The sequence below is a fragment of the Hirundo rustica genome, unplaced genomic scaffold (assembly GCF_015227805.2).
Source record: "Hirundo rustica isolate bHirRus1 unplaced genomic scaffold, bHirRus1.pri.v3 scaffold_197_arrow_ctg1, whole genome shotgun sequence".
In the NCBI taxonomy this organism is placed as follows: Eukaryota; Metazoa; Chordata; class Aves; order Passeriformes; family Hirundinidae; genus Hirundo; species Hirundo rustica.
Genome location: NW_026690264.1, coordinates 11893 through 26085, shown reverse-complemented (window position 1 = coordinate 26085; position 14193 = coordinate 11893). Strand labels below are relative to the sequence as shown.

Here is a 14193-nt window from a genome sequence, read left to right as displayed (position 1 = left end):
GGGCTGCATAAAGGGAAAATTCTGTTTTTTTAATCTACTGCTCTGTGTTGCCTGGATAGAAAATTGCACATTGATATTAATCTCTCAGTTCAGGTTGAGAAAAATCAAACAATTTTCTCTCAGACCTTAATAAACCAGGCAGTGACAGAAATCACCAGAGGGTCCCTTGCAGGCAGCACCAGTGTCACTTTTCCAGCCTCCTCATGGTTGCTCTGAGGTTGCCATCAGAACCTGCAGAGCCAGAGCTGCCCCTGGGCAGTGCCTGAGCTGGGAGGGCTCTGCAGGGCGGAGCTGAGCCCCCAGGGCTGGGCTGGGCTCTGGCAGCACTGGCAGGGCCCAGCCCTGGGCACAGGGAAGCAGCTGCAGGCAGGGACAGCTCCAGGCAGCAGAGCCCTGGGCAGGCAGTGGGGGGAAAGTGCCACCAAGCTGTACTGGGATATTGAAAGTCCTCTCCAGACCAAACTAATCCATTATATTTTTTACAGATCCCCATGCCAAGACACAGCAAATGTGGTGACCCAGCTCCCTCTGCCTTGGAGAGCTGGGAAACAGTGGAGCAACAGACTAGCTCCCCTCACCCTTCACTGTGTTCCAGCCAATGCTCTTGCCTTTTACAATTCTCTCTGATCTCCCTGGGCACAGCAGGAAACCCTCTCCAGCTGCCTTTGGCCATCACCGTTCCTTAGCCTTGGCACAGGAGATGCTGCCAAGCTCCTCTGCCTCAGGAGCAGTTTGGGCTGATGAAGCCCAAGCCCAGGACTGGCCCCTGTCCCTGTTCCCATGACCCCAGTGCTGCAGAGCAGAGCTGACCCCTCGGTGTCCATGGGCAGAGCCCCTGCTCATCACAGCAACGGGGCCAGATCCCAGCAGAGCTCCAGGCATGGGGATGAAGGAAGGGCTCTGAGAAAAGGAGAATTGGGTGGCACAGAGCAGCAGGGGCAGGGGTGGGAGAAAGGACTTGGATACTGCTCAGCAAAGTCTCCCCTGAGATGTCACTGTCTCCTCCTTCAAAAGGACTCCATGGCCAGAGTGATGAAATGTCCAACAGCAGCTCCATCAGCCACTTCCTCCTGCTGCCATTAGCAGACACACGGCAGCTGCAGCTCCTGCACTTCTGCCTCTTCCTGGGCATCTCCCTGGCTGCCCTCCTGGGCAATGGCCTCATCATCAGTGCCGTAGCCTGCGGCCACCACCTGCACACGCCCATGTTCTTCTTCCTGCTCAACCTGGCCCTCACCGACCTGGGCTCCATCTGTACCACTGTCCCCAAAGCCATGCACAATTCCCTCTGGGACACCAGGACCATCTCCTCTGCAGGATGTGCTGCTCAGCTCTTTTTCTTTCTGTTCTTCATCGGATCAGAATATTTCCTCCTGACCATCATGTGCTACGACCGCTACGTGTCCATCTGCAAACCCCTGCACTACGGGACCCTCCTGGGCAGCAGAGCTTGTGCCCATGTGGCAGCAGCTGCCTGGGCCAGTGCCTTTCTCTATTCACTGCTACACACAGCCAATACATTTTCACTGCCCCTGTGCCATGGCAATGCCCTGGGCCAGTTCTTCTGTGAAATCCCACACATCCTCAAACTCTCCTGTTCCAAGTCCTACCTCAGGGAACTTGGGCTTCTGGCTGTTAGTGCCTGTTTAGCATTTGGTTGTTTTGTGTTCATTGTTTTCTCCTATGTGCAGATCTTCAGGGTCGTGCTGAGGATCCCCTCTGAGCAGGGACGGCACAAAGCCTTTTCCACCTGCCTCCCTCACCTGGCTGTGGTCTCTCTGTTCCTCAGCACTGCAGTGTTTGCCTACCTGAAGCCCCCCTCCATCTCCTCCCCATCTCTGGATCTGGCCCTGTCAGTTCTGTACTCAGTGGTGCCTCCAGCCCTGAACCCCCTCATCTACAGCCTGAGGAACCAGGAGCTCAAGGCTGCAGTGTGGAGACTGATGACTGGATGGTTTCAGAAACATTAAACTGCTGGCCAATTTTTGCAAATCACTTGTAATAAAAGTCATATTTGATATTTCTCTGTATTTTAGTTTGGAAGTTTTTTTCTTTGATTTTTTTTTTTTCATCTTCTGCACAAATAAATGTGAAGTTTGTGCCATTTCTCTTTTTGTTTCCCACTATTCCTGTGGCCACAGACATTTTCAGTGAAGGGCTGTACTTCCCATGGCTTTAAAGTAACTAAAGGATGTCCCAGAAAACATTTCTGCAGAGATGCCCCTTTTGTTCCCTTCTCTGCAGCTGCAGCAGCAATGTCTGTGTGCAGAGCTGGGGCAGATCAGTGCTGGCACAGCAGCTGTGCCCAGGAGCAGCAGCACTTGGTGTTGCCAGTGCTGCTCCCGTGCCCCTGCCCCGCTGCCCTCCTGGCCCTGGTGTTGCTGTAGGGCCTGAGTGCTCTCGGGGCCGGGCACAGTGCTGGGGGTGGCAGTGCCGGGGCTGCAGCAAGGCCAGGCACACACAAGGAATTGCTGGGCATTGCCTGGGCTGGGCAGGGCTGACTGTGCCAAAGGCAGAGCTCAGCTGCCCTTGGTGGCTGCAGGAAAAGTCCAGAGCCCAAAGAGCCTCCATGGCTGTGCTGGAGACCAAGGCTGGAGGAGGGAAATGCAGGGCTGCTGTGGGATGGGGAGGGGATTGAATTCCAGCACACACCTCAGTTCTCTGATAATCCCGGCACGATGCTGGTCCCTGTTCCAGACTGGAGCAGAGCAGATGGTTTTGGGACAGGAGCCCTCTGGGGCTGTCAGGGACCTGCAGCTTGCAAGGTGCTCTGCTCTCCCTCAGCTCCTCTCTGAGAGATGCCAATCCCAGCTCAGCACCTCAGGGCATGAGTGGCACTGCCTGTGTATGGGCACACAACTGATGCCTGCCTGGAAAGGGGCACAGGTTTTAATACCTTTTAGTTTCATATTATATAAGCAAATCTCTATTATCAGGGTCATTTAAGAAGTAGCTGCTTTTAAGAAGTAGCAAAATTTTCCCACCAGGAACAGGAATTTCCTGGATCTACTGGATTCTCCTACTGATGGCAGGAGAAGAAATACTGATCTTCCCCTCTACCTTTGCCACCAACATTCATTCTAACAATTCATGGCCCTCTTCCTTCAGGTCTTTCCAGGTCTCCTGTTTAAATGGCCATGTCTAAGGGCAGTTCTTCATGTAGAGCAGCTGGATCTATGTCCTTCCTGTTACTCCCAGATTTCCTCCTGCAGCTGTTCTCTGGTCATTCCAATGCATCTCCCTTGACTGGCTTCATGCTTTGAGGTTCCCAGAGTTGTCCAATTTTTCAGAATTTTAAATAACACCTTAGTCAGCATCTTAGTTGTATTTTTTTCTTATATATCACCTCTTATGTCTTGGTTGAAAATTTTTCCTGTTTGGAAATCACTTGTAGGTTGTGGACATGTCAGATGTTGCTGGGATGTCACAAGGAGCTGAGGGAAGTGTTTCCATGTTTATTAAATTTATCATGTTCACATTTTTTATGTTGTCCACAAAGAGAAACCTTTCTGTGCCTCTGAGTCTCACCAGTTCATGGTCCCTCCAAGGACACAAACCTGAGGAGTTGTGCTTCCCACTCCAGTGGCACTTGGACCAACTCCATAGCCAGAGCAGAGCTCCCTTGTCCCAGAAAGTCCCTGGCAGTGGAGGGATGAAGGAAACGGGACAGGCTGTGGGGATCAGGTGCAGGGCAGAGCCAGGGAGAAGAATGACTTTTGCATTTGATGGAGCTGTGCCTTCCCTTGGGTTTGTTGGCTGACAATAAATGAACATCCCTTTGTGCCTTGGGCAGCTCCTTCTCCAAGGGAAGCAGGTGGGAGTTGGAGCCCAGGAGCTGAAACCTGCAGGTCCAGCCTGGGGTGGAGGGAGCTCAGATTTGCACGAGGCTGCTCTGAGTCCCAGGGCTTGGATGGGGGAAATGGTGGGGTGGGAACATACTCTGCACATCATCCCCCATACTGGGGGTGACTGGGAGCCACCGGGAACAAATGGCATCATACTGGGACTGATGGGGTTGATCTAGTGGAGGCAATTGGGACCATTCTGGGAGTGATTGAAAGTAATTGGGATGATACTGAGACTATAGTTGGAGTGCTGGCATTTGACTAGGATCATACTGGAGATTACTGAGATTGTACTGGTATTGAAAGGGAGCAACTGGGATCACACTTTGGGCTACTGGGAGCAATTGAGGGAAACTGGGATCATGCTGCAAGCAAATTGAGATCAACTGGAAATGACTGGATGCATGCTGGAGGCAACTGGGATATAGTGGGCGTGACTGTGATCATAGTGGGACAAGAAGCACCTTACTGGAATCACTGGGTGTGTCTGGGAATGACTGCAAACATGCTGAGGGTAACTGAGATATACTGGGAGCATCTGTAACCATCCTGGGGATGACTGGGAACATGCTGGGAACAACAGGGACAGTGCTGGGGAGAACTTGGGAGTGACTGGGAATGACTGAATCCACACTGGAGGCAACCTGGCATGACTGGGATCATACTGGAAGGCACTGGGTCCATCTATGGAGTGACTGGGACTAGACTAGGGGCAACTGGGTGCAAGTGGGTTCATACTGGGATGAACTGGGACAACACTGTGGGGGATGGGATCATACCAGGAGTGACCGGAGCAGGCTGAGGGCAGTTTGGACCATGCTGGGAGCAACTGGGATATACTGGGAGCAACTGGAACTGCACTGAGGGTGACTTGGAGTGGCTATGGGCAACTGGAATCATGCTGGAAGCAACTGGGAGGAAGTGGGAGTGACTGGGAACATGCTGGGGGCAACTGGGATGTACTGAAGAGAGACTGGAAGTCACTGGAACTATACTGGGAGTGACTGGAACCATGGCAATGGCCTGGGCTGGGTGCTGTGGGGCCTCAGGGTGCACAGGGAGCTCTGTGACCCTGCAGGGCCTGCTGGAACCAAGGGGACATTGTGACACTCTGTGCCCGCCCTGCCCGTGGGGTGTTCCAGGAGCCCCGGGGTGCCCAGTGCAGCAGAGCAGAGCCCCTGGCTCAGGAGGCAGCAGCTCCCCAGGACAGCCTGGGCAGGCGGCAGGGGATGCCCAGGGAGAAGAGGAAGCCCAAGGCCCAGCGCCCCAAGGGCGGCACCAGCTGAGGGACGGGGCAGGAGGGAGAGGCCAGCTGCTGGGACGGTGCCGGGGCTCCCCAGCACTGTGCCAAGGCAGCGCCTCCATCCCACGCTGCCTCCTCCTCCCCCTCCTCCTCCTCTTCCTCCTGCTCCCGCTGTGCCCGCAGCTGCAGCAGCGGCAGCCTCAGGGCAGCCAGGGCCGGGCCTGGTCCCTCCATGGGGACAGGGACAGGCCGGCACGGCCCCGCAGCCCCTGAGCTCCAGCAGCAGCAGCGGGAGCCTTGGCGCCTGGCCCAGGGGCCCTGGCAGGGACAAGGCCGCAGTGGGGCAGGTGCTGTCCTGGCCGGCCCTGGCAGCCACAGCCCCAGCCAGCCCTGCCCGGAGCTCGGCAGCAACAGGGGCACTGCCCAGCCCTTCACCCGCCCCACACCCTCTGTGGCCAGCAGCAGCCCAGACACAGAGCCTGCAGCCACGGGCACATCCAGCTGCTCCTCAAGGTGCCAAGCAGAGCACACAGACGCACCCAGCACAAGAGGAGCCACATTCAGCTGCTGCTGAGTCACCACAGCGGGGCTGCCCCTGTGCTCCTGCAGGCCTGCACAGCTCCCTCCTTCCTGGCACAAAATCCCCTCGGGCAGCTTCCCTGGAGCCCTCTGGGGCTGCTACCCGGGATCTCAGCTCCTTAGACCTCTGTGTCAAAGACTCCAGGAGATGCCTGGCAGGAGTCTCAGGGAGATCCTGGAAGACACAGGGTCACTGCAAAAGCAAAAATGGATCAAGGTCAGCTCTGCTGGAGCAATCTGGGCCTTCTTTACATTTTTGTCATCCTGAAACTGGAGCTGAAGACTCTGGGATATTCTAGTTTGGGTTTTCCAGGAAAGGAAGGCCTGGGGATGAAGTGCCCTGGGCTGGCAGAGAATGGGGATCTGGGGGTGCCCGGGCTGACAGAAACAGGGGATCCAGGGGCTGGGAGAGGAGGATACTCGGGAAAGGGGGTGCAGGGGGTCCCGGAGCTGGGTCAGGAGCTGTGGGGAGAGAAAAGCGGGTGAGCCTGGCATGGGGGGGACATGGGGGAGTCCCAAGCACTCCAAATGGGGGACACGACCCCTGGGGAACCCCCTCACCTACTCCTGCAGTGGAGGCCGAGCCCCAGCCCAGGCAGACGAAGCCCAACACGAAACCCACAAGCCCCGGCAGCATCTTGGTGGGGCGTCCAGCAGCCGCTCAGGGGGCAAGAGAGGCAGGATTTGGGAAAGGATGGCGGCTGCTGGGAAGGGACCAGGATGGACTGGGACAGGCTGGGATGGACTTGGACACGGGCAGACACCGGGATACACCTGGCCCAGGACTGGCACCCACTGGGAGCAGGATCAGAGCACACTGGGAGCCAGCAGAACCAGAACTGGGGAACGGGGATCATTGTGGGACCAACTGGGATATACTGGGATTAGACTGAGAGTGACTGGAATCATACTGGTAGAAACTGGAACATTACTGGGACAAGTGGATGTGACTGGGGATGACTATGAGTATGCTGAGGGCAACTGGGGTATACTGGGAGGGTCTGTAATCATACTGGGGGTTCCTGGGAACACACTGCAAGCAACTGGGAGTGACTGGGTGTGCTGGCTTGAATGCAAAACCAGCGAGAGACTCCTAGTCAGAGAAAACCCATTTAATAGGAGGGAAAAAAGTAAAATAAAATAAAATAAAAAAAATGCAATAGTACAGAAGATCACTGACAGAGTCAGAATACAACCTGATTCCCTGTGGTGGTGGTAGCAGTCCAGATGAAGTGGTCTGGTTGAAGCAGTGTTCTTGCAGAAAGGTCTGGTAGCTCTTGTCCTCTGGGAATCCAGTGGGTAAGGCTGCCTGTGCTGTCCCAAATCCCAGATTCTATCCAGGTGGGAATGCTTGGCTCCTCCCCCTGGGCAGAGCATCTCACAATGGGCTGATATCATTTTATCAGTCTTGCAATGGGGCCTTGATTGCCCATTAAACAGAGTTAGCTCCCGGAGGGAGTTATCTATGAGTCATGCAGCAGGGCATTGATGGGCCATTAACAGAAGATAGTCTGGCAGCAGGGGGCAAGGGAAACACTGCCCAACCTAGCTTCAACAGCTCATGTAGATGGTGATAGCATACATACTTTGGGCACATCTTACACTGTAACCTAGGGCAAGATAGAAATAATATATCCTTACCTGCTAAAAAACATTCTAATTTCTGTATCTACAATTTTGTTAAGATTTTCAGGTACAACTTTTCATATTTAGTGTCAGTTATAACCCACCAGATAATCAAGTCTAATTATAAAACCTATCACCAATTGTTACCCACGCTTATTAGAATAAACCTAACCCTAGTAAAGCAATTAATAAAGCATGACGATTTGAACAAAATCGTAAAACAAATTCAAGAGAACAGACAAAAACCTGTAGTAATTCCAACATGATACAAAAGAAATAAGGAGAGTTCTACAAAAAGTAAAGCAAGACTCAAGCCACAACTGGTAGGATGTAGTCTTTAGAGTCACCAAATGCAACTAGAGTCTTAAACATGCTATGTCACCCCATCATTATTTTGCTGTTATTATTTAGTATAAATTTAATAATGTCTATTGTAGTACTCATATAGAACTAGAGGATGTTAAAGTGAGTGGCAATTTTAATCTCATTATCTAAAACACCTAGGATAATGTTAAAAGAGAATTATCAAGATAGTGAGTTAAGCCTAGAGAGAAGATCCAGTAGTAGGAAAAGAATTTACTAGGTCTATAGAAAAAGGAGGACATGAGACAGAGGCTTGAAAATTCTAGCTAATCTTTATAGCAAACTTAAAAGCATACACTGTATTTTAGAAGTTATTGTACATTTTAGAAGGCATTCAGTGAATATCGAGTGCTGTGCCTGTTTACATATTTTAAAGCAGTACAAACATCCAGGACCCCTCAGTGATAACAAGAAAGACTAACCTAAACATAACAAGATAACAAAGCAAAAAATGCAAAGAAAGAGAAAAACAGACTCAGCCAGCAAAAACTGACATCTTGCCTTGAAAAAAATGCCAAAAGGTCCAAAGCACACACAAGAAAAATAAAGGTGAAGAGTTCACTGAGGAAGATTCCATTTCTTTCATCTTCTAGAGACCCTTGGAGACCACCATGATGAACTAAGCATGCCCAACAGGATGTACCAAGAGGAGTTAATTACCATACAAAGTGAGGATGAGTGAGGCCAGAGAATAAATATGTATAAGGCAGATTGTGCAATGCCATGCATATGTAAGACCTCAAAGCATAATAAGAGAGGCAAGCTCTCTAGTGTTCATGCATGTCTTTAGTGAAGTTAATCCCCATGAACCTCAATGTCAATTAAAAATACATACTACTCTAACAACTGTTGTTATAAGGTTCTTTTCTGCTTTGTTTCAGGGGAGATATTTGGAGTTTGCAGGGCTCCAAAGCCGAGCTGCAGATGCCCCTCGGGGGGACATTGGGGGATCCTTGGTGGGTGTTTTTGGGGGTCCTTGTGGCAGTGGTGGCAGAGCCGTGACAGGGGGCGGGCGGATGTGGGTGCCCACACAGGGGGGTTGGGCTTCCCCGGCCGGGCCCTCCAAGCTCTGCCGGTGCCATGTGGAGACCGCACGGGACCGGTGGGGGGCAGTGACACCAGGTTTGGGGAGCCCCAGGAAAGCTGCAGTTTCCCTAAGCGAGACCCCTGAGAATGGAGACCCCCAGAACCCCAAAGTGGGGACCCCAAGAGTGGAGGACACCTGGGATTGCTGAGACCCTGGCGAGGGGTGCTAGGGCTGGAGGGGCGGGATGATGGGTGATTTATTAATGTATGGATATTGATCTAATATCAATACCCAGCTGTGATGGACAAAAGACTCTCTAATAGATTAGAGTTAGAAAGTGGAGGTTTAATGCAATGCTGGGCAGCTGCATGGAATCGCTCCCTAATATGCACTGCAAAGTTACAAGTGATTACAGACTCTATTTATTTATATAAGTGTTGAATATCCCACATGCTAATACATATTCATAACACTATTGCCTGGCAGCCTCTGCTTTGTATTATAATTAGATAAAAGGCCATTAAGCATTCATAGTTTGTTCTTTGAATTAGGTCAGTGGTCTCTTTTATGGGGAGAGGTCATAAAAAGAGGAAGCAAGGAGAGTCTTCCTCATTCTAAACTTTCAAACTTTTCAATGGCTAACAGGACAAATGGAACCTGGTAGAACTCCAGTTTCCTGTTTCCATGACTGTTTCAATGGGATGTTAGAAGATTTACAGTTGTCTGTGTTCTTAGGTCTATTTACCAGTTTCTTCTGTTTCTCATTATAAACACAGCTAAACAAATACAAAAATGACAAGCAATTAATTATTTAGATCTGGGATAGCTACTTCAGATTCATTTCCTTTCAACTAACCATTGACTCCTAATTATTTCCAGCACAGCCTATCTATCTATCTACTTTAACTAATTCAGGCAAAGCTGATCTGTAGCTAAAACCTTAACTTTTCTAAAATCCTTAATTCCTTTGAAGTTCATGTCTCACTGAAAAGGGGTTCAGTGGTCCTGGTGCCAGAAGAGGCTGCTTCTAGTATCAGCCTAGTTGCCCCCACCCTGTGTGCTTTCAGTTTTGTCAGCACTTGCAGTATGAGCCCAGTCACTGCCAGTCATTCCCCATTATGATGCAGTTTGCCCCAGCATGGTCCCAGTTGCTCCCAGTTGCTCCCACTTTCCTCCAGTGTGTTCCTGGTTCTCCCAGTTGCCCTTGGAGATCCAAGTAAAAACTGTTCCATGACCCATTTCTCATAACTCCAGGGCGATATCTTTGGTTAATGGCCCAGCTGTTAAAACCAGATGGGGCAGTGTTCTTGATCTCTTCCATGACCCATCCTCCCTCCAGGGAGATATCTTCTCTTAATGGGCCATTGAGTCTCACTGCATGACTGATAAAATTACATCAACCCATTGTGAGATGCTCCACCCAGAGGGAGGAGCCAAGCATTCCCACCTGGATATAATCTGAGATTTAAACACCAGAAGCAGCCTGGTTTCCACTGGATTCCCAGAGGAAGGCCAGACTCATCTACACCACCACTGGACCTTCAGAGGAAAACTACACCCTTCTACAGGAGCACTGCTTCTACAAAACCACACCTGTTACTCCAGGAGGACTGCAGCCACAATTTGATTGGACTGCAAGCAACACCCTGACTACCTGGGTGTCAGGTTGTATTCTGACTGTCTCAGAATTTTTTTTATTTTAGTATTGCATTTTTAGTTTAATTTTTTATTTTTTAGGTTAGGCCACAGGGAAGATGCTCCAGGACAGCCAGGCAGGTGAGGAGGAAGTCAGTGCCCCTTTCCCCCTCTCTCCTGCTCCATCTCCCAGCCCAGCATGGCCTCTGGCTGCAGGACAACCCCGCTGCCAACACAGTCCTAATGGGAATTCACTGGGGGGATCTCCTTCCCCTTCTCTCGGGCACGGAGGCAAATCCCATCCTCTCCTTGTCCTTCCTCCCCCAGACAAGGAGCTGAGGATGGAGACCAGGGAGGACAAATCCCGAGGGCAGAACCTCATGGAAGAGGCCATTTTGAGTGGCTCCACTGCACAAGAATCCAATGGGAAGGCAAAGCCCAAGACATCCTGCTCAAGGACGGGTTCCAAACCCATCCTAGGGTTCTTGGAGAAGGGAAGACCTGGACTGTGCTGGGAAGATGGACAGAGCTTCAGCCACATCTCCCACGTGGTCCAGAACCAGGTGATCCAAACTGGGGAATGGCCCTACAGGTGTGGGGAATGTGGGAAGGGCTTCAAGCAAAACTCCACCCTTGTGACCCACCAGTGCATCCACACCGGGGAGAAGCCCTACGAGTGCGGGGAATGCAGGATGAACTTCAGCCAGAGATCCCTCTTGATCTGCCACCAGAGGATCCACAGCAAAACAGGGCACTACAAGTGTGAGCAATGTGGGAAGAGCTTCAGCCAGCAATCCCACCTGATCCGCCACCGGAGGATCCACACCGGGGAGAGGCCCTACCATTGTGAGGAATGTGGGATGAGCTTCAGCCAGACCTTCCACCTGATCTGCCACCAGAGGATCCACACTGGGGAGAGGCCCTACAAGTGTGGGGAATGCGGGAAGGGCTTCAGCCAGAGCTCCATCCTGATCCGCCACCAGAGGATCCACACAGGGGAAAGGCCCTTCCAGTGTGAGCAATGTGGGAAGAACTTCAGCCGGCGCTCCCACTTGATCCGCCACCAGAACATCCACGTTGAGGAAAAGCCATACAAGTGTGGGGAATGCAGGAAGGGCTTCAACCAGAGGTCCAAACTGATCATCCACCAAAAGATCCACACTGGGGAGAGGCCTTACGAGTGCAGGGAATGTGGAAAGAGCTTCAGCCAGAGATCCCACCTGATCTGCCACCAGAGGATCCACACTGGGGAAAGGCCCTACGAGTGTGGGGAATGTGGGATGAGCTTCAGCCAGAGCTCCATCCTGATCCGCCACCAGAGGATCCACACCAGGGAATGGCCCTACCAGTGTGAGCAATGTGGGAAGAGCTTCAGCCAGAGCTCCATCTTGATCCGCCACCAGAATATCCATGCTGAAGAAAGGCCATACAAGTGTGGGGAATGCAGGAAGGGCTTCAACCGGAGGTCCCAGCTGATCATCCACCAGAAGATCCACACTGGGGAGAGACCTGACAAGTGCCCTGAGGTTTCAGAGAAGCTCCAGTCTCCTTGTGCACAAGCGGATTCACAGAGAGGAGAGGCCCTTCCGCTGCCCCAGCTGCAGGAAGGGCTTCAAGCACAACTCCACCCTCATCATTCACCAGCGTATCCACACTGGGGAAATGCCCTACAAGTGTGCGGAATGCAGGAAGGGCTTCCACCAGAGCCTCCAACTGGTCATCCACCAAATGATCCACAATGGGAAGAGGCCCTACCAGTGTGGGGAATATGGGATGAGCTTCAGCATAAGCTCCCACCTGATCCACCACCTAAGGATCCAAACCAGGGAATGGCCCTACGAATGTCTCGCTTGTGGGAAGAGCTTGTCCAGGAGCTCTCACTTGAACAGACACCAACGGAGACACCAGTAAGGGAAGACCTAAGAGTGCCTCAGCTGCGGGAAGAGCTTTGTGCAGTGCTCCAACTTAGTCCTGCTTCAGAGGACCCACACAGGCCAGAGAACTGGTGACCTACATTCCCAGCGATCCGCACTGGAAAGACACTGGGCTGGTGGTCCTTTTCTTTGGTGGTCCCTTATATTATTTTGATTCATCTTCATCCCTTTAAACCAGACAAAACTGGGGATAAAAATCAACAAATTCATCAAAGGCATCTAAAGCCTCATGTTTTACTAGTGTTTCAGGGCAATCTGGGACTCAGGCAGATACTGGGGAGGAATTGGGGGTTTGTGGGGTATTTGGTGTGGTTGTCTCCATTTCTGGGCACTCAAAGAGATAAGAGGGTTTGATCTGTCACCTCAAAACCACTTCATGCTAAAACGACACAATCTCACCCAAAAAATTACTTGATTGCACAGCCCCTCAGGGATGGATGGGGTTGGAAGGGGAATGGGTGAAGTAGGGTGAAAATCAGGAGGGCTGAGGTGGGACAGGATGGGTGGGATGTGGTTTGGGAGGTGTGAAATTGGGGAAATAGGGCTTGGGATGGCAGGGGTGGGATGGATTTGGGTTGGCATTGGGGTGATGGGGTGGGGTCTGGAATAAGACATCCAAAGTCTGGGGATGATGACGGGAATGGGTGCTGGTTCTTGAGGGAGTTTTTGGATATTCCACATTCCTGAAGAGATTTTGGGGTTTCCCACGTGTCTGAGGTGGTTTTGGGGTACTCCCCAACTCTTGGGGGATTTCCTGAGAGCAGCTCCATGGAGTCCCATTGCCAGGGGTGGCTGCCTTGGGCATGAGCTCATAGCTGCAGCCAGAGTCCATTGCTTCAGTGCTGGAGAGCAGAGAAATGATGAATGGCCCCAGACATCTCCAGTGTGTGTTTGAGGGCCAGGGCAAGTTCTGCATAGGTGGGGCAGTCACTGCCCCAGCCCCAGCCACTGCAGCCTCTGGTCCAGCCACAAAGTGGCTGCCAAGCTCCTGGCACCCCAAAAACCCCACCTGTGAGAGGGACCAGAGCAGGTGAGGCTGTGACATGGCTGTGACACTGACACGTCCCACGGCCCCAGAGCTCACAGCAGCTGAGATGGCGCTGGATCCAAGGGTGACTGTGCATCTCTCTCTCCCTCTCTCTTCTCCTGACTTCCTCTTCTCAAAACCTGGAGAACTGGAAGTTGGACAGGTTAGAGTTTACTCTATTAGTTCTTTGTGAATTGATTTACTGTAACTCCATGTTGCTTTAATATTTCCCAAGTTTGCAACCAGAAGTTTGTTCTCCACCCTCCTGAGAAGTTTGTTGTTTTCTCCCATGCATCACCCGAGGGGATTAAGGTACCTCAGGTCCCTTTCCAGCACCGGCCAAGGGAGCTTGGGGCACAGCAGCAGGAACTGCAGGGCTGAGCAAGGCCTGGGTTTTGGCTGGAGGAAGCAGAAAGGCCGAGCCCTGAGCCCAGGCCTGGCACAGCAGGGCCTGTCCCTCACAGGTGCCTCGGGGCTGTTTGTGGGGCAGTGGGATGGGAGGGGCAGCAAGGACAAATGTCATCAAACTGCAACCCCTGCCAGCCTCCTCAGGGAGGGGCCAGGGAGGACCAAAGTGCAGCCCCTGAAAGGAAAGTTCCTTCTGTGGGGCCTCCAGAGGCACTGCCAGAGCCCAAGGGACAAAGGCCTGGGTTTGGGGGTCCCAGGTGATGCTGATGATGGCGATGGGGACCCTGTGCTGGGTATAAATATCTGTGAGGAGTTCCTGTGGAGGTTTTGTGGATTCCGGGGGTTTTTGGGTCATGGTGGATTTTTGGGGGTTCCCGAGGGGGTTTTTCAGAGGTGCCGAAGGGGGGATTAGGCAATCCCAGGGGAACCAAAGGCTGTTTTGGGGAACCTGCCGGTGACAGAACTGGGACCCCATGCCGGGTCTGAACCTTCTCACTGCGCTCGGG

The 14193-nt window shown here is 52.1% G+C and overlaps 1 protein-coding gene and 1 pseudogene across 1 annotated transcript; both read left to right on the top strand.

The window, feature by feature from the left end:
• Positions 1–12225, top strand: part of LOC120747766 (zinc finger protein 271-like) — a 47952-nt pseudogene extending 35727 nt beyond the window's left edge.
• LOC120747767 (olfactory receptor 14J1-like) lies at positions 918–1990 on the top strand. Its single transcript, XM_040053809.2, has one exon. The coding sequence runs from the start codon at positions 990–992 to the stop codon at positions 1968–1970; it is 981 nt and encodes a 326-aa protein (XP_039909743.2). The 5' UTR covers positions 918–989; the 3' UTR covers positions 1971–1990.
• Positions 12226–14193: the final 1968 nt, after the last annotated feature.

Excerpts from the sequence above, each read along its gene's own strand:
- LOC120747767 (XM_040053809.2), top strand. The coding sequence starts at position 990 with ATGTCACTGTCTCCTCCTTCAAAAGGACTCCATGGCCAGAGTGATGAA.